This window comes from Acanthopagrus latus, chromosome 8 (assembly GCF_904848185.1).
Source record: "Acanthopagrus latus isolate v.2019 chromosome 8, fAcaLat1.1, whole genome shotgun sequence".
NCBI lineage: Eukaryota > Metazoa > Chordata > Actinopteri > Spariformes > Sparidae > Acanthopagrus > Acanthopagrus latus.
This window is the reverse complement of record NC_051046.1, coordinates 30,583,650-30,603,492: the sequence shown is the minus strand read 5'-3', so window position 1 is coordinate 30,603,492 and position 19,843 is coordinate 30,583,650. Positions and strand designations below refer to the sequence as shown.

Genomic DNA, 19,843 nt, shown 5'->3' with positions numbered 1-19,843 from the left:
GGAAGTCGGCAATTTCTGAATGGAGAGTGTCAAAAATGTCTTCATCAAAATAAGAAGAATCTACTGGGGGTATATAAATTGCACAGATCTATATATTGCTATCAGCTATGCCCAGGGTTTGATCAAATCTCAACCAAATGATGTGATTTACCCTGTTTTACTGGTGTGATCTGACGGCAGAGGGCTCCTTTATACCTCACCAAGACCCCCCCTCCCCTCCGATGTTCTGCCCTTGCATATGTTTTTTAATTTTACAGAGGGCACCATGACTTCATTATATCCTGGAGGACAGTGAGTGAGCAAATCATTTTGACACCACGTTTCTGTCAATACAATTATATCAACGTCTTTAATAGATTTCATGAATTCAGGGTTTCCGCTCTTCCATTCAAAGGTTGAGGAGTGGAGACCCTGAATACTCCAACAGCTTATATGAAATGAATGCATAAAAAAACAATCAAAATGAACCTGTATAGTGAGACAAATATTAAAACACCTACAACTATCTATACATTTATAATACTAAATAATGATTTCATAGATAGATAGATATACTTTATTGATCCCAAGCTAGGAAATTTCGATGTAGCACTAGCATTATACACAGAGACAATACCACACAATGAAATAAGAGGAACAACCTAAACATATTAAAGCTAGAGTCTATAATTTTGTTCAGAGACACATTTTGCTATACTGGGTGAAATGGTCCTGCTATCCTGAGAGTAGTCAATACATTATGTATTCAGAAAAAGGAACGAAAATAATCAGACCTCCGTGGCAGCTGCAGGACTGAGAAAAAGCTGACCAATCCATGCTTTTCAGCCCGAACTGCACGGATTGGTCAGATGCTCTGATTGGTCAGATGCCTTCATGTCTCGTTCTGCCTGCACCCCCCTCTGTCCATCCCTCCTCTGCGTGTGCACATGTTACATTTCACTGCTGCCGGAAATATTCAGCACACTCCTCTGCAGAAATACAGAGCTGCAGGAGAAGACGTTCATTTGGTTACAATGGCAGAGAAAATGCAAAATGTAACAGCTTGCCCCGCTAAAAAGGCTAGAAAAAGAAAGCCTGAGGCAGAAAAGGCTGCGACGATACAGACTCTGGATAAAGAAAGAAGTCAGACGGTTTGAGTCTGTCACGGCGCAGTACGATAGACAGCTGAACTCACAACGTTTGCTGGTGTCAACATGGAGTGATTTATTTTGAAAAGTAACCGGATGTTGTTTGTTATTTTGGCACTTTACTTCCTGTCTGCTCCGTGCTAAATTCAGCTAGATTGCTGCGTCATGCTCCGGCATCTCCTTCTCCCTGCTGAGTCCCACTGCCAGATGCACATTCAAGTTTGTGGGGGCATGGATTGGACGGAGCACTGACAGGATGGGGGGAGGGGTGGAACATAGAGGAAGTGCCACTTTCAAATCTTGCTAGCTGTCTTGCTAGCTCTCCAGGATTGTAGACTCTAGTATTAAATAGCAATATAAAAAAAGTAATATACAAAATGTAGAGACTGTGTGTTATGACCAGAGTTTTAGCTGTTATTGTACAGTGTGTTAGCATGTGGCAGAAAAGATTTCCTGTATCGCAGTCTGTGAGAGAAGATGCTCGGCTGTCTGTCTACTATGTGATGGGTGCTGATCATTGTTCATGATGGATAACAGTTTATTCAGTGTTCTCCTCTCCACCTCGGTCTCAAAAGAATCCAACCTGCAACCAAGTACAGAGCCAGCCTTCTTGATTATTTTATCAAGTCTGTTAGTGTTGCTGGCTCTGATGCCCCAACACACAGCAGCAAACAAAATGACGCTGGCAACAACAGACTGGTGAAAGATCTCCAACATCTTGCTGCACACACTGAAGGATCTCAGCTTCCTCAGGAGACAGAGTCTGCTCATCCCCTTCCTGTACACAGCCTCGGTATTAGATTTCCAGTCCAGTCTGTTGTCAAACACCACTCTCAGGTATTTGTAGTCCTCCACCATACGACCACCTCCCCTCTGATCCGTAGTGGCTGCGAAGGCATCTTCGTCCTCCCGAAGTCGATCACCATCTCTCTGGTCTTATCGACATTCAGCCTCAGATGATTCTGTTCAGACCACTCAACTAAGCCGTCTACCAGTGTCCTGTACTCACCCTCCTCTCCTTCCCTTATACAACTGACAACAGCTGAGTCGTCAGAAAATTTCTGCAGGTGACATGACTCAGAGTTGTGCTGAAAGTCAGTGGTATATAAGGTGAAGAGGAAGGGCGAAAGCACAGTTCCTGTGGAGCTCCTGTATCACTGACCACCACATCGGACAAGACACTGCCCAGACGGACAAACTGTGGCCTGACTGTCAAGAAGTCAGTAATCCAGGAGCTCATTATGTCATCAGCTCCCATCACCTGCAGCTTCTCAGGTGGCAGGAGGTGAGCTAAACCTGTTAACGAACTGGTTGAACTGGTCATGTCTGCCTGTCTTTCCCTTTCATCCCCGTGATGTTCATCATTCCCGTCCACACATCTCTCAAACTGATCTGTTGGAGTTTGGCCTCCAGCTTCCTCCTATAACTGTCCTTACATATCCTCAGCATCTCTCTGAGTTCGTGCTGCACTCTCCTCTGTTCCTCTCTGTCTCCAGACCTGAAAGCCCTCTTCTTTTTGTTCAGAAGCGCTTTAGGTCACCGGTGATCCAGGGCTTATTGTTGGAGAAACAGTGCACAGTCCGGGATGGCATGTTGGTGTCCACACAGAATCTGATGTAATAGGTGATGCAGTCAGTCATCTGATCAATTCCCCCTCCCATGAGGCTCACAGAGTACATCCCAGTCTGTCGACTAAAAGCAGTCCTGCAGTGCCTCAGCAGCCTCCAGTGTCCACATCCTCACCGTCCTCGTGTGCACAGGCTGCCTTCTCACAAGAGGGACATATTTGGGAGTCATCATCACCAAGTTGTGGTCTGACCTGCCGAGCGGGGGGGGGGGGGGGGGGAAGGGCTGTGGCGTCATATGCATCCATGGCATTAGCATACAGGAGATCCAACATTTTATTGTCTCTTGTGGGGCAGTCAACATATTGATGGAAGTTATTTAAAGTTTTGTCCAGTGAGGCATGATTAAAATCACTTGTAATAACCATGAATGCATCCGGGTGTTCAGTCTGTGGTTTGGCAGCAGCAGAGCTGATGACTTCACAGGCCACTGCTGCATCAGCTGACGGGGGGATGTAAACAGCGATAACAATGGTAGCCGTGAATACCCTCAGTAAATAATACGGGCGCATTCCATGAAGGTAGCCTATGTACTATTTTTACCAATATTACCATTGTACCGAATACCACTGTTGCTATTATTACTATTACTAACTAATAATATATTTCTATGTTGTTCTATTATTGATATGGGAAAGTACTGTGAATATGTATGTCTTAGCTGGACAGAAGCTGGGTGTACAGGGTGTGTAGCATCTCCCTGATGTATCCCAGCTCAGAGGTAGCAGGGGGAGGGACTATGGCAGTAGGCTGGCTACTGCCGAATAGCTCCGCTGCTGTGGGTCGGGAGGTGCAACCAGGGGCAGGTGCTTTTGCATAGTTCTGCTGCTGTGGGTGGGGAGGGGGACCAGGAGCAGGTGCTGTTGCATAGTTCTACTGCTGTGGGTGGGGAGGTGGACCAGAGGCAGGTGCTGTTGCATAGTTCTACTGCTGTGGATGGGAAGGTGGACCAGGGATAGGTGCTGCTGCATAGTTCAGCTGACGATCCTGTAAAGGGGAATGGTGGGCAGGGACTGAGGAGGGGGAAAGAAGCCTCCTTTGGTTGTGTTTCACAGTGGTGAGGTGGTGGGCGTATGGGGAGTGGGAGGTCCAGGCTAACCTGTTGTGTCTCCTCACAGCAAGGGGGATCATCCTGGGGTGGTGATGGAGAAGAGGAGGTCTTGGATGGACTTCTTGTAGGAGAGAGCGGAAGGGTGTCTTTGAGGGTCTTTGCAAAGATCTTCATCCTCTCTTTGTGAAGATGGAGTCCATCATAGAGGTCCCAGGTGCCAATAGTTGGGTGGCGGGCCAGGTGTATGCAGGGTAAGGTGGCACATCCTCTTCTGATCTCCATATTGTTGTCATGGATGACATGAGGAGGGATGTCTGCCCTAGGTAGCAGGGTGGAGATCACAATGCAGGTGTCAGGGAATTCCTTATTGGCCTGCTCCGCCATATTCTTCACTGCCTCAGCAGTGTGGATCACAAGGTTCTGATGGCTCCTCCTTTTTTAACAGCTTCATTGCCTGGCCTGTGGTGCTGCAATGTTCCAACAGCATTTTTTTTTTTTTTAACCAGGAAAAAGCTTGTTTGTGTCCAGGAATTTTCCACTTCACTCAGCCAGCAGGATCACTTGTGGAGCTTGTTCTTCTGGCTGAGTGGAGGGCAGCTGGGATGGGTAGAGCTGGCTGTTGGTGGCTGGCTGTGTGGGTGTATCAGGAGTTGCCAGGGTGTTGTTGGGCTGGTGCAGAGCACAGACATCGAGACAGCAAGAAGGCAGGGGTTTGGGACACTTGCAGGTAGAATCTGTGTCTCTGTAGTTGTCACTGTGGGGACTGCTGAGTGTTGGTCTGTCAGGTGTTGGACTTTCCTGGTGAAGCTCCTTTCTCTATTCTCAGCATCCTCCTTCACTTTGGCTAACTGAATACGAGGCACATTGTTCTCCTGTTTTAGTGCCTCTACACTTCCTCTGAGGTCAGATTCCAAGACTTGGTTACCTTTCTTGAGCTGCGGGAGTTCCTCATGAAGCAGCTGCACAGTGGTGTCTTGATAGTCAGACAAGCTGGCCTGGGTCAGCTCTTTGAATTCAGCAAAGTCCAGTTCCAGCAGGGCCAGACTCTCCTTTAGCTGGTTGGTGGAGTTGGCAGGTGTGGGAGGGGCAGAGATGGACAAGGTGGTGGGGTTCTCTGCTGGGCTCTCATCATCTTCACTGTCAGAGGGGACATTGATCCTCTTGGAGTTCACCTCAGCTTTTAACAAGGAGAATGCCTCTTCAAAGTACTCCAGGTTGGCTTCATTCCCCTGGACCATGATCTTTCCTTTGGTGTAGTAAGTGATGGTGAGCAGAGGGTCATCCTTGTAAAGCTGTTCACCTTTAAGGCCCCCACACACCGCCCAGACTGAAACCAAAAGCTTTCAATGCAGCTGAACACATCAAGCATATTCGTTCCCGACTTTGTCCGAATCTCACCAAACGCTTCAGATCTTTAATCTGCCTCCTGAGCCGTTGCTCTCACTGGTTATGTATGCATAATTGTTGCACAGAGTATCTTTCCAGATGTAAACGGAGTCAGTGAAGAATATGAGGTTGTTCTTCTTCCTTCTTTCTTTTTGTTGGGTGTAAAGGACCTCTGGATTTTCCCATAGTGTCTTGTCCTTGTGTTTTTCCCAGTTGCTGCACTCTTACATTTAGCAGCTATCCAACCTCTATGCTCTCTGTTCTGTTAACTGCCTTCTGACCGGTTTCCATGGCGACCACTTGTTTACTGCACAGGGGACTAGGCTAACTATTTATTTATTATTTATTTGCTTTTCTAACCTTTAAACACAGTATTTTTTGGTTTGTTTGTTCTTCTTCTTGTCTTCATAGGATACCTCTTCTGTTATCGTTTTCAGTGCAGTTTCTCCTTATAAATGTCTGTACCAGTGGCAGGTACTATCTGAGTTAGCAGTTGATATCAGGTTACACTGGTGACATCTAGCTAGTTGATGGTTAGCTAGTTGTTTTGATTTAGAATATTTGAAGGTTCTTTTGTAAAATGTGCCACTTTTCAGGCCCAAGTTTGAGATAATATTCAGGAGCTCATTTTTGATGCAGCTTCTTCTCATGGAATCTTCTCTCTCTCTCTCTCTCTCAGTTCAATATTGCCAAAGCATCTTATCCAAACTTTCAGACATTAACAATAATTTAACATAAACATATACACAGCATCAAGATTAATTTACACCAATTTAGATTTACATTTATTATATATACAGTATTTACTGTGTGTGTGTGTGTGGGTGTGTGTGTGTGTGTGTCAGTCACTCATTGTCCCTCAGGTCGTAGCATGTTGATATATATTGGGCAGCAAGATATGCCTTGTCTCCCTCTCCCAGGAGTATTTTTAATTTTGAGAAGTCATTCAGCTCTTTGAAATCTAAGATTGTAGAGCTGAATTTTTCACAATAAATGTTTCTGTTTTTTTTATGTCTCCGCCACGTGAGCAGAGCTGGTTTTACTTTTAGTCTGTGTTAATTTCCACCAGGTGCGGTTCGCTGCGTATCTGCTCCATCCCAGCTCCGGCAGTCCGGAGCCTCTGGAACAGACACACAGGACTTCTATTTCTGGCTGATGCTAGAACAAGATACAGCAATTCTGCTGAATTTAGCACGGAGCAGACAGGAAGTCAAGCGCCGTAATAACAAACAACCTCTGGTTACTCTTCAAAATAAAACACTCTGTGTTGACACCAACACATAAATGTCAAAAAAGAGACAAACACAAGCTCTTCTGCTGATCCTTCGGTCGGGAACACTTTGTGTTGTTGTTTTTAATAACACAAACCTATAACTGCCGTCGCGAGTGATTATGTGAATATAGCAGGACTCCTCGGCCTCACAATGCCAGCTGTCTACTGTACTGTGCTGTGGCGGACTCAAAACGCAACCAGTGGGGATTGCCAGACGGTGGAGCAAAACTGGATCGGAGCCATAACACAGCTGACACATATCCAGTGGAAATTCGGGGTCAACCTCACCTGTCGAACAGTGACCACATGTTCTGTTTTCTTTTGGTTGCCATGATTTTTTGTGTCTCCCTGTTTGGATTTTCAGTTTGTGGTCACTGAGCCTGAACTGGGTCAGGATCTTTAGGGCTAGATAACATTCTAATCTACTTTGGCTTTTTTTTTTCTTTTTTCCAATGTTCTAGAGAAGTTTCTTTACATAATGTAAAGAAACTTCTCTAGAACATTATAATTTGCTTTACTCTGGTGTTTGGAGATCAAGTGTTGTTGTGAGGCTGGTCAGACTGTGTCTAAGAGCAGGCAGTTAGCCTCAGTACCAACTGATATAGGGGACTCTTTTCTGGGTTCAGCTCTTGGGTTTGGAAGGCTTTGGAGTGGAGGGTGTCTCGGGGGCTGGATTTCAGGTGGTTAAAAAAGTTGAGTGCACTGTTTTGAATGTTAATTATCAGTGGATATCTGCCTAATTCTGCTCTACATGCATGTGTTGGCATGTTTCTGTCTACATGTAAAATGTATCTGCAGAATTCTGCATGTAAAGATTTTATTGGATGTCCCGGCAGGTATAGCTCTGATGGACTGCAGCCTGGCAGTGGGGCAGGCTGTCAGCCACAGCAGAGTGAAACCAGCCACTCGGATGAAAGGAGCTGTGGTGATTTTTCTCGATCGTATTGAGAAGGTGAATGCGTCACGGTGAATGACATGTTTGTTTCCGTGATGCCGCTTGCTACACCAGCGAAAAAGGTAACAATTTCAAATGTGTCACCATTCATCACTGATGAAACTTTAATCAACCAGTTGGCTAAATCACCAATCAGGAAAGTCCCATCAGGCTGCAAGTCTCCTCTGCTGAAACATGTAGTGTCTCACAGAGGAAACGTCCTGATGGTCTTCAACAACAGGACTGAGTTTGGCTTTTAAGATCCAAGTGGATGACTTTGATTATGTTTATTTGTGTTTCCTCTGACAGTAGCAAGTGTTTTGGGTGTGGTAGGAAGGGACATCTGATCTGAGCATGTCTGGAAAAAAGACACTTGTTGGCTCTTGTTTTCTCAAAAAGCTTTGCCCCAGCATCCTCGCCTTTTTACAGGTTTTAACCTGTAAAAAGCAGCTCTGTCAACAGTACATTCTCAATGTCACAGAGGACATCACCAGATCTATGAGGGATCTGGAGATTGAGATTGTGGAGTGACAGAGTTTATTGGAATCCACTGGTAATTGAGATCATATTAAAGATGCCGAGTCTAAAAGATCTGCTCTTAAAGACCTACTAGGCACGAAGGCTCAGGGGGCGCTGGTCTGCTGCCGTTTCCAAAGCGCCGCACTGATGGACTCACCATCAAAATTCTTTTTAAACTTGGAAAAGAAAAACGGACTGAAAAGATTCATATATGAAATAAAATCTGCTACAGGACAGGAACTAAAACAGCCAGAGGGGATCCACAGACAAATTTAAAATTTTTTATACAGAACTCTATAAAAGTGAGTACCAAGAGCACCAGGAACTGTTTTATTCTTTTTGTTGAACTTTACCCAGGGTCCCACAAAACATCGCCACAACCTCTGACTATCCTGTGGAATTTTACAAAGAGTTCTGGAAGGAGTTGGGAATGGATCGTTTAATGGTTTTTAATGAAAGTTTTAAAGACCTGATTTTACCTCTAAGCTGCAGGAGGACAGTGATAACTCTCCTGCCAAAGAAAGGACATCTGCAGGAGGTAAAGGACTGGCGCCCTGTATCTCTTCTGGGCATGGATTACAAAATTGTATCCAAAGTGCTGGTTTAAACGGTTTTAAAAGAAACCACATTTTATCAGCCTATGCAGACGACATCATTTTTTTAATCAAAAAACAGGATGAAATTAAAAAGTTGGAAGACATTGTCAGAGACTTTGGGATTGTATCATCAGCAACAGTAAACTGGGAGAAAAGTGAAGCGTTAGCAGTGGGCAGGTGGAGAGGGGGCTTTTAAAACCAGGAAGTTTAAATTGGAAAAGGGATGGTTCTAAATATTTAGGAGCGTTTTTAGAAAATGAAAATGTGACAGGGAAGAATTAGGAAGGAGTTTTAGAAAGGATCCAAGGAAAACTGCCACAACTGTCCTTCAGAGGAAAGACTGATTATTAATACTCTGGTGGCCTCACAACCGTGGCACAGAGTGGCCTGTGTCCAGCCACCAGACATAATAATCATAAAAATACAAACAGAATTGATGGATTTTTGGGGGGGAGGAAACTTCCACTGGCTCAGAAAAGTAATATTGTTACAATATTAAAATATAAAGTAATGTTTCTATCAAAAGAGGAAGGGGGGCACGGTGTGGTGGACATCACGAGCAGTGTGGCGACTTTTAGATTACAGTTTTTACAAATGTTTTTAACAGGATATCTGAATGTATGGAGGGACTTGGCAGGCTTGATTTTTAAAAGAGCAGATGAAATGGGACTTGACAACTTGTTGTTTTCAATGGACACAAGTTTTTTAAACACAACAGCGTTAGCCCATTTTTACTGTGAATTTTTTTAAAGCTTGGAGTGTTTTTAAAAAGAACAACAAAGAAACTGCAGTTTCTCTCCACTGGCTGGAGGAGCCAGGCTGGACATGGAGAATGGTTCCACTCCAGGACTGAGGAGGATCCTGAGGCCTGCAGGGGTCCTAACACTGGGACAGGTGGTGAAGGCGGCAGTGAGTGAACTGCAGGACTGACAGGCCATGGCAGAGTGGCTGGGCGTGAGGTCCACCAGGTTCATACACCTGGTGCTGACCAAATGGAGAAAGGCATTAACAGAAGAGGAACTGGAATATGGAGAAGGGGTGGAGGAGCCAGACCCTGAGGACCCCTTCCCAAGCTGAAGGGGTCCTCTGGGAATCTGTTGGACAAGACTTTTAAAATGGGGCTGGACCTGTAAACAGCCAATGGGAAATCAGTGTATGTCTGTGTGTGTGTGTGTGTGTGTGTGTGTGTGTGTGTGTGTGTGTGTGTGTGTGTGTGTGTGTGTGTGTTAGTAAAAGAGGAAAGAAGCTAAGCTGAGGCTTAGCAGACAACAAAGAAACAAACACAACGACCATGTGGTGCACAGTGGTTGTCTCTCCCTCAAACAGTGGCCGACAGGTGAATCGAGGTTCGTTTATCGTCCGCTGATCGAGCCGGAATACAACATGTTGTGGTCACACACAACAGAAAGACTACACAGGCTGGATTAACCTGAATGAGCTCCTAGCGAGCGTAGCAACTGAACTTGGCGGTCCTTTCACAACAAAATAAAACACAACAAAGAAAACACGCAATACACTATCTGTTTCTGCACAAGCCAAAGCCTCTTACTTGATGCCACTTGTTGCGGATAGCGCGGGTCCCCATCTGACTCGAAGCTCCAACTCGTTTGGGAGCGTGAGAGGTTGCGTGGAACTGAAGTCTCTTCACAATATAAGCTCCTGGGGAATACGGTGTGTAGTGAGGATTCACAACTGTTAAACTGGGAGAGACGTCATTGTGATCCTGGCGGAGCCTCCGGGCTCACAGCCAATAAGGACCAGGTGAACGTCTTGGGGGCAGGTCAACCTGGGTCACGGTTTTCACACCTTATGGGCCTTTTCCCCTGTTCTTTGTCCTGCAGCTCCTCATGGCAATAAGGCCCTAGTATTTAGGCTTCTGGTGTCAACTACATGCCTTTCTCTTTGTTTGAGACATTTGCATGGCCAAACAGTGTCAACCTCTCTCTAAGGCCAGGCTGTGGTCACTGAGTCTGAACTTAGTAAACGTTTTCCTCAGTCTCAGGTCAGTTACAGAGCTCAGATAATCTGCCATGGAGTATTGCCTGCTTAGGGACAAATAGCATTGGAGTTTGCTTTGGTTTTGGTCGTTGATGTCCAATAGTTGATATAATTGTCTTTTTCTTTTGCTATAATTTGGTGGGGATGGATTTGTGTGAGGGTGGTCTTGGTGCCCGGTGCTGTTGAAGCTCAGCCTGTGGACCAGCTGGCTGAGGGGACTCCCTTCTTTGCTCTCCTCTTGGCACCGCAGGGCTTTGTAGTGGCAGGAGCTGGGCTTGTTGGTTTTGAGGTGTTGGTAGAAGTTTACAGCTCTTTTTTGGATCTGAATTAGTTCAGCTCTGCATCCATTATTGGGGATGTTCCTGTGTTCCTGCTTACCCCTCTATTTTGGGGGAAGAAGTCTGTTTCCATGGTTCCAATTTTTACAGCACATTTATTATTTATGTACATTGTCTTAATAATATTGTAGATTTCTCCTCCAATAGCTTCCTCTTTTTCTAGTAATTTCAGAAACAGACTGTTACGGCCCCAAACTGAACACAACCAAAGACTCGAACAAAAAGAGGCCAGTAACATATAAAGGACGCAATATAAACACAACGCGCACGTTTATCTGGATTAACCCTGCAAGCATGTTGCTTAATTGGAGGAGAATCTCCTACATCAACATCATGCTGCAACACATGGGTCTGGGAAGTCACATCAGAAAACAACGACCCATGCAAATCAATCAACCGGACCACATCCTCATGCTGGGATGGGGACAGATGCGAAACACAACCATTAAGGTTAGCCAACATTTCAGAGTTCTTTAAACGCCCATGAACAACAGCACTGGACAAGTTAAGGTCACAATCCGCAGACTCCAGCAAATCAGCACTGGACAGGGCCACAGAGGCCTCAGCCTGATCGATAATTTCAGCACCGGACAGCGCTACAACAGATTTCAGCACAGCAGGGGATGGTGAAGCGGACTCTCTCTCCATGTAAGGCTTCAACATGTTAATATGACAAAGCCTGTTCGGCCGTCACCTGGACCACTAAGTCATCTGAACACTCAGACCGGGGAACAGCTGTCACTTCAGGATTAAGTAGCACCTTCACACCCGCCAAATCGTTCCCCAGTATGAAAGAAGAGAAGCTGCACTGTCCCTCAAAATAACGACAGGAACTTTTGGTCCCCCAGCAATCAGCGAGACTGAACCCTTCATAATGAAAGGCAAGAACACATCATCAGGTTTATCAGGAAGAGACTGTTCAGGAGGGAAAAAAGATGAACTGGAACCACTGGGAAACTGATCCAGTGTTCGGTTTTTAACAGATTGACAGATTTAGGAGACCTGTTTTTTTTGTTTAACACACACGTAACACAGACCATGATGCCAAATTGAGTCGAATGCTTTCTTGAAATCTACAAAACAAGAGAAGATTGCGTTGTTGTTCTGGTGGACGTGTTTCTGAATGAGGGTGTGGAGGGTGTAGTTGTGGTCAGTGGTTCTGTGTTGTGGTGTAAAACCAATCTGACTCTTGCTCAGGACATTGTGCTCACTGAGGAAGTTTTGCAGTTGGCTGTTTAAGATGCTGCAGAATTACTTCCACTGTTGCTGCTGCTGTTGACACATATATCTCTGTAGTTGTTTGGCTCATATTTGTTTCCACTTTTGAAGATTGGAGGGGGTTGAAGGGGACTCAAATGAATGTTGGGTGTCAGGAAAATGTCCAATGTTCAGAATGACGTGTCAGGAAAATGTCCAATGTTCAGAATGAGATTGAATAATTTCAGTATGGCAGTTTTGATTTCATGGCTGCTAAAATGAAGCATTTAATTTAAGATGCCATCAGGGCCACTTGCTTTCCTTGGATTCAGGGTCTGGATCTTAGCCAGCAGTTCCCCTTCACTAATTTCATAATCCAAAGGATTTTGGTTGTCTTTAATGATTGATTCTAGGATTTCTAGTTTGTTGAGCAGATTTTTTTGGACTGAATCCAGTGTGATTGCACTGTATAGAAAGTGACTTTTCCATATTTCACCATTTTGAATAGCCAATTCTTCCTTGTTTAATTTGTTGAATGAATGCCATTTTTTCAAAAAAATGCTTGAGTGTATGGACTCCTCAGTTTCCTCAAGTTGGTGCTGTTCATGCTGCTTTGGCTCAGTGTTTTTTTTATATAATTTCAGTGTTTCCCAGTACTGGAGGCAGAGCTCATGATTGTCAGGTTGTCAGTGTTTTGCCAACACCAGAGTCAAACTACTTTTCATTAGCTGAGTTTTAACTGTGATACTGAGATTTTTTCAGATTGGACAGAAATGCTATGTTGTCAAATATGGAGTTAATATCCTGAACAGGCTGGTTCAGGCCATCATTACTGTGGGGATAGGAGGTGGTGATGAAATGGTCTAACTGAGATTGGACTGTTGGATGACCAATTGCTTTCTGATCATCCTTTCTATTACTTGTCCATCTATAAGGTTGTTTGGAGCGGTTGAGTTTACGGGGCTCTGCTACATGGGGGTCTTCCTAATGTATAGGGTGATTTGGCTGTGATCAGATAGTGGTGCTGTCAGTGAATGCTCTTAGACAGAGGGGCTCCAGGTCTGTAATAATATAGTCCACTGTGCTGTTGCCAAGAGGAGAGCTGTGTGTGTAGAGAACAAAGGATTCCCCTTGAAGCCGAGCGTTTACTATGTACAGACCCAGCGTGCGACATAACTGCAGCAGTTGATGCCCATTTCTGTTGACAGTTGTCAACAGTTGCTCCTGTGCCGATGTCCAGGAGATGGGATGTTGATATGGTCAGGTACATTTGTTTGTCTCCCTGTGCATTGATCAGATCTGGTTCTGTGCCTGTTCTGGCATAAAGGTCGCCACAGATCAGTGTTTCCTTGTGTTTGGTTGTAGCTGGTCTCATCTTCAAGTACCAGATCAACATTCCCCCTGAATCTCTGCCTTGGCTTACACTTTTCATTTTGGTGGATGGGAAAATGACTTCTCTATAACCTAAAGGACAACCAGTGGGCATATCTCATCTATTCCAAGTCTCCTGCAAAACAATATCTGGGGCGGCGAAGATTGGGACAGTGTTTTTAAGTAGATGGACGTGGTCATACAGGCAGCTGATGTCCAGGGTGGGGTGGTAGGCCAGGTGGACGTTGGGTCTCAGGACACAGTCTCTGGAGATGCTGCTGTTGATCCTGTGGATGGTGTCTGGGTGGAAGTCTTTCCTGGGCAGCAGGGTTGATATAACCACTCTACTGTTGGGGAAGGTGTTGGAGTCTTTTTATATCAGTGACTCTGACACTCTCTCCTGCTGCGTCCTCAGCTCATTGGAGCCAGTGTGGATGATGATATGACTCGGAGAACCCAGACACACCTCCAACAGCAGCTCCATGGCATGTTGGCTGGTTGGGCTGAGTTTGGCCACTTTGTGGTTGGGGAAAATTTTCTTTTCACTCAAAAACTTTCCATTGGAGTCAATGAGGATGACTATGTCTTGCCGCTGTGCCAGTCTGGATGGATGGGTGGACTCGACCAGTGGACTCAGGTGTTGGTCTGTGGATTGGAGGGGAGCTGTTGGATGGGTGGAGCCTTTTGGTCCTGGTGTCTCTGGGCGGGTGGAGCCTCTTGGTCCTGGTGTCTCAGGGTGGATGGAGCCTCTCTGTCCAGGTGTGTCTGGGTGGATGGAGTCTCTCTGTCCTGATGTCTCTGGGTGGATGGAGTCTCTCTGTCCTGGTGTCTCTGGGTGGGGCTCCCAGGGTCCTGGTTGTGGTCTTGGTGTGAGTCCTGCTGTCCTGTCAGATCCAGGGGGACTCTGTCTGTCTCCTGGAGCTTCTTTGACAGAGAGGCCAGTTCTGTCTCTCCTCTCTCAGCTCCTTCACCTCCTCTGTCAGGGTGCATAGCGCTGCCATGTGGCTGTCCTGGTGCTGCTGCATCTCTCTGACCTCAGCCCTCAGGGTGCTCGGCTCTGTCTTGTCCTGCTCTCTGACCTTGCTCAGTCTGCTCAGTTCCGTGCTGAGGTTGCAGGCCTCCTCCTGGCTTGGCTGATGGTTGATCAGCTCTCTCAGCTGGACCAGATCTCTCTCCAGCTCACTGAACTTCACCTTCATGTTGGTGATGATGGAGGTCAGCTAGGGGTTCTTGGCCTGTTCAGAGCTGAGGGACTCACTCTTTTGGTCAGCAGGAGGGCAGGTGGGGGTGGAGGTGGTGTCTGTGTCTGCACCGTGGCAGGCCCATTGTTGTATATGTTTGGAGTCTGGGTCTTCTGCTTCTCTGACCTTCAGTTTCCAGCCATTACAGATGCCCTCCTTCTTCACAGAGGGGTAGTGGGTCCTAATAGCAGAGTGCCATTCCAGTGGCTGCTCTGTGAAGATCAGGTGGCTGATGTCTCCATTCTTGTAGGAGTCAGAGAAGAGTGTCTCTGGTCTTTCCTTTAATACTTTCTGTCTGTGTGCCTTCCTGGCACTTTCATTTTTGAAATCTGATGCATACAATAGTGGAACAGCTTCTATATGAGCTGTGTCTGAGACTCCAGGACTCTGCTGAGGCTGCATGGCTGCTGTTCCAACTCCTTAGTAACCTTTGCAAAGGCTTACAATCTTGTTGGCTAGGTGTTAGCTTTAACGCCAAACTACCTTAAATCATTATTATTATCATTATCATTATTATTATTATTATTAATAATAATAATAATAATATTAATATTAATAATAATAATAATAATAATAATAATAATAATAATAATAATAATAATAATAATATATAATGCTGTCTTCAAGACAATTTGACTATCAGTTTTTCAGTTGGCTGGATATATATATATATATATATATATATATATATATATATATATATATATATATATATACACATATATATACATATATATACACATATATACACATATACATACATATACATATACATATATATATACATATACATATATATATACATATACATATATATATATATATATATATATATATATATATATATATATATATATATATATATATATATATATATATATATATATATATATATATATACACACACACACACACACACACCAAATCTCAGTATCATTTATAAAATATTACATATACATTATATTAAAAAAAAAGTCTTTGGTAGAAAATCCAGTTAAAACAGTTGAACAGCTTGAGCTGCAGACGGAGGAGACAGAGCAGTCTGTGAGAGGAGCAGAGAGCAGAAAGGTGGGGGCTAGAGGAGGACGGAGGGCTTCTGTCCTCCGTGGGAGGGATCTCCTTCCATTCACTCAATGGATTTAGGATTTTTTCATGCTGATCTATGGTTGGCTAAGAGACGTAAAATGACACGCTAAGGGAGGATATTCTTCCTTACCGATCAGCAACCAGAATACAAAATTGACAGCAGGTTGGTCCAATAACAGTTCCCAAATGTCATTCTCACATTTATACAACCGTAAACAAAGAATGTATGAATCTATGTATTTTACAGCTTTCACTGCCAGCCATGCTGGGACAAGAAATATGGAGTTTTCAGTGATATTGGAATCGGTTTCAAAGGAGATATAAGCACATTTCTGAAAGAAAAAAATCTGTTTGGAGAAATCAGAGAGAAGCAGTCAGAAAGATAATTCATAGTTTTCGTTTCGTTCGTCCTGCTGGAGGACATAACGTTGGCGCCACAACCAGGACACAAAACAGAGCAGCAATACAGTTGTTTTGGGAGATTGTGATGAGTGATGAGTGTGATGTCCTGTGATGTTGTGAAGTATATAGGTTGACTGCTGTGGTAGCACAGTGGGTAGAGCAGTTGCCTATCCCACAAGTGATCAGGGATCGAATCCTGGAGGGGGTGCATATTGGTATTTTTTTTTTTTGTCTTGTATATTAGCCCACTGTATACCTCATGGTCCTGATGTCCTGATGTCAACAGCCTCTCTGCTCTCTGTTCCTCTCTCATGGTCCTAATGTCAACAGCCTTTTGCCATTTAATAAAATGTTTTTTAAAGAAGTCTTGTAAGTGAAGACAATAAGAAAGTAAGGATAAGTAGCTGACTTGTATGAAATAACATGACACCGTGGACTGGTTTTCCTCCTGTCCTCCCCAGTTTTTTCAGTCAGCAGCTGACACACACACACACACACACACACACACACATATATATATATATATATATATATATATATGTAGTAGTAGTATTATAGGTAAACTCCAGGCCTTAAGACTAAAAGCATATCATTCGATTATATATTCCTGATTCAAGATTGGTGTTAAATTATGTTGATGAATAGTAATAACGTACATTTAATTTATTGTCAATGATCAATTAATATTCCCAATTGATTTAAACAGAGTCAATCTCCAGATCACAACAGTCTCATTCAGACAATTCTTCAAACTCATGTTTTATTTGCTCTCAGAGATGCATCTGCCACCCCTTCATTCAGACAGATTTCCAGTCAGCCTAGTCCATGACAAGCCAATCACAACCGTTTATGTAGTGTGTGCAGGTTTCATAGGGGCTCTGTTAATTTACTTTACTTACTTTTATTTTGAAGTAAGCTGTCAAAGGAAATGCAACGTGTTTAGCACCACTTTCGTTAATCAAACATGCGTCTACAGAACAAAATGACTGCTATGTTTGTCAATATTTGACGGGATCAATTTTAAATATGACAGGCAGCAGTTTTACAGAAACACCTTAATGTGTTTTGTTGCTTTGATAGGTTGTGGGTCTAATCAGTTGCATCCAGAGATCTGTGCTGGTTGATTATGCCCCTTGGAAATTTGACTTGAACTAAGAGGTTCCTGGGGATGCCAATCTAACAAAACTTGTATTGTAAAATGTTGCAGAACACCTCCAGCCAGATCTTTATTAATAATCTTATAGTCAGCTGTGAAATCATTATGTAAGCAACACTGATATCAAGCAAACCCCATGCTTATCAGCAGCGTCAGCTGTTCACAGCTAGCACAAACTTGACTTAGCTTGCAAGTGAACAGAGAGGAGCTAAAGAGTGAAAACAAGAACGGTGAGTTACAATCAACTGAATAAAAAGCTGCTCTGCAGTGATCAATTCATACAGCCTAAAAACTCATAAATCCCAATCACATGACCCAATAACTATTTCCCAACATTAAATTCATGTTGAAAACAAAAATGAATGGGAGAAACTGATTAAAATGTTCTGTAATTTAGCAGATGTTTTGCTTACCTGTTAAAATAATTCAAACCAGAACTTAATATCAGTCCATGTCTAACATTTATAAATACACGCATGCATGCACACACACTTCACAGGACACCCTGTCAGGTGGGGCTCAAAAGACAGACAGTCTGATTATATGTGTGTGTGTGTACCTGTAGGACTTGTCGTTAGTGTTGACTCCAGTGAAGCTCTGGCTCCTAGTGATGGATCCGGGGGTGAGGCGTCTGACTGGACGAGCAGCCAACGACATGGTGGAGAGAGTTCGGGACGGCCTCCCTGTAAGGAACCGAGGAGAAGAGCCATCAATACACTGCTGACATGCATGTTTTACTGTCATCCATCTCACACATCTGATGGCACAGACACTATTTTTGAAACTATATGATGTTTTTGTGTGTGTGTGTTTCTGTACTGAGTCATACTAACCCTACCCCATTGATGAGAGACCTCTGGAACTCTCTTAAATTCAGGACCATTTTTAAATTGTATTAAATGTTCACCTTGAGCAAATACAGGCCCAGATTTCAGCCACGTAGCCTGTACAGAGTGATCACATTCAAAAAATATTAAATTGCAAATCTTCCAAAAACACCATTGCAACCCTTGTTTTGTCTCTCAAATAAATTGAGATAATAATGACAATTCAAATGACTGAATCTGAATCCCTCTATTCATAGAATAAAAGCACTGACAGATAGAAAGATAGCTTGCTAGCTAGATAGATTGATCATCTCCTATGAATGTGTCATTGGTATGAAGAGCAGAAAGAGCCTCTGGTGTTGTGTAGATAGTGTTTATGCATCCCTTTATATCTGTTAAAACGGGTATCATTGAAACCACAATGGTCATTGCATTGATAGATTATTTCAGCCATTTTATCTTGTCTAAACCTGGCTAATCCATTTTGATGATGTAGCCTTTAACAAGTATTTAATGTCTGTGCCCTGAGGTGGCATTTTGTTATTGTGGCTTAAGTCAGCAATTAATTTCTGCCAGCTAAAGCAGTGTTTTCCTACTGTGGTCTATCCAGTGTCCTGTATCCTGTTTTTTTTTTTGACAGCTGAAAGGCCTTAGCAAGAAAACACCCCACTCCCACAGCACAGGAAATGTCACAATCCTACAGGAAGTCAGAAGCGACTGCCTCTCCGGACAGGAAATTTAACAAAGGGTGATCGTCCTGAGGGCTGCAGTCATCTGGCTGACTAGCAAAGGCTGATTCTGCTCAGTTCAACAGGTCAACGCAAGGGATTTAAAGTGTACTTTGGAAACACTGTAGTTTAGCTGTAGATTATTTAGGAACAATTCATTTGACTTTAACTTAGATTAAAAATGTTAAAAATGTATTAATTAATGTCCACATAATTATGTGGAAACATAAACAGAGGAAGGCCGTAAATTTAATTCCATCTCTTAAAATCATCAAGAATGTGTGTTTGTGCTATTGGGACAGTGGTCAACCATTTGTTGACTTAACCCAGTTTAAGTAATCACACAGAGCAGAGGAGCTGGAGGGCTGAGAGAGATAAAGGAAGACACATTTCAGAGAGAAACGGACTGAGTCAGCCACAGAGTGGACAAAGACAGCAACTGGAAAAGTACTGGGTTCATAACATTCAGACACTTTCCCATCTATTTTCCAACTTCCTGATGAATAATCGTGTTGCCACAGCTGTTCACTGTCTCTATGACAAGGTCTACAAAATAAGTGATAACTCTGAAGTTAAACAGTTGAATGTTACCAGTTACAGTAACAGTTTATACTCAGTAGGACTATGAACCATTTGATCTTATCTTAATGAATTCTATTGTTAGAGTCTTTAATCAATGACAGTAGATAGCAGCCAAAAGGAACAACATCTGAAGACACTTTCATAATACAGGTGTAAAAGAAACAAGCACTAAATTCTCAAACCACAGCAGGTCTGTGAGGCAGATTTAATTGCTAATACGGTTCTTGAATGGATTAAAGCAAAAAAAACAAAAAAAATCTTTTGACTGAAATGTTTTTTCGAGCTGTAGCCAAGTCATGTTCCTAATTTGTAATTTGTGAAACATGCTACAGGGCATGTTACTTGACACGTGCTAAAAAATATATATAAGATTTACAGCCTTGCCCTACACCATGTTCTCTAATGC

General features: G+C 43.5%; 1 protein-coding gene across 3 annotated transcripts in view; it reads right to left on the bottom strand.

Moving 5' to 3' along the window:
* The window catches only part of ripor1 (RHO family interacting cell polarization regulator 1), a 134,432-nt gene that overhangs the window by 36,262 nt on the left and 78,327 nt on the right, over positions 1-19,843 (bottom strand). For all 3 annotated transcript variants that reach the window (XM_037108187.1, XM_037108186.1, XM_037108188.1), the window contains exon 2: positions 17,860-17,983. In XM_037108187.1, coding sequence (XP_036964082.1) covers positions 17,860-17,957 — 98 coding nt within the window. In that variant the 5' untranslated portion in view covers positions 17,958-17,983. The remainder of the gene's footprint in view (positions 1-17,859; positions 17,984-19,843) is intronic.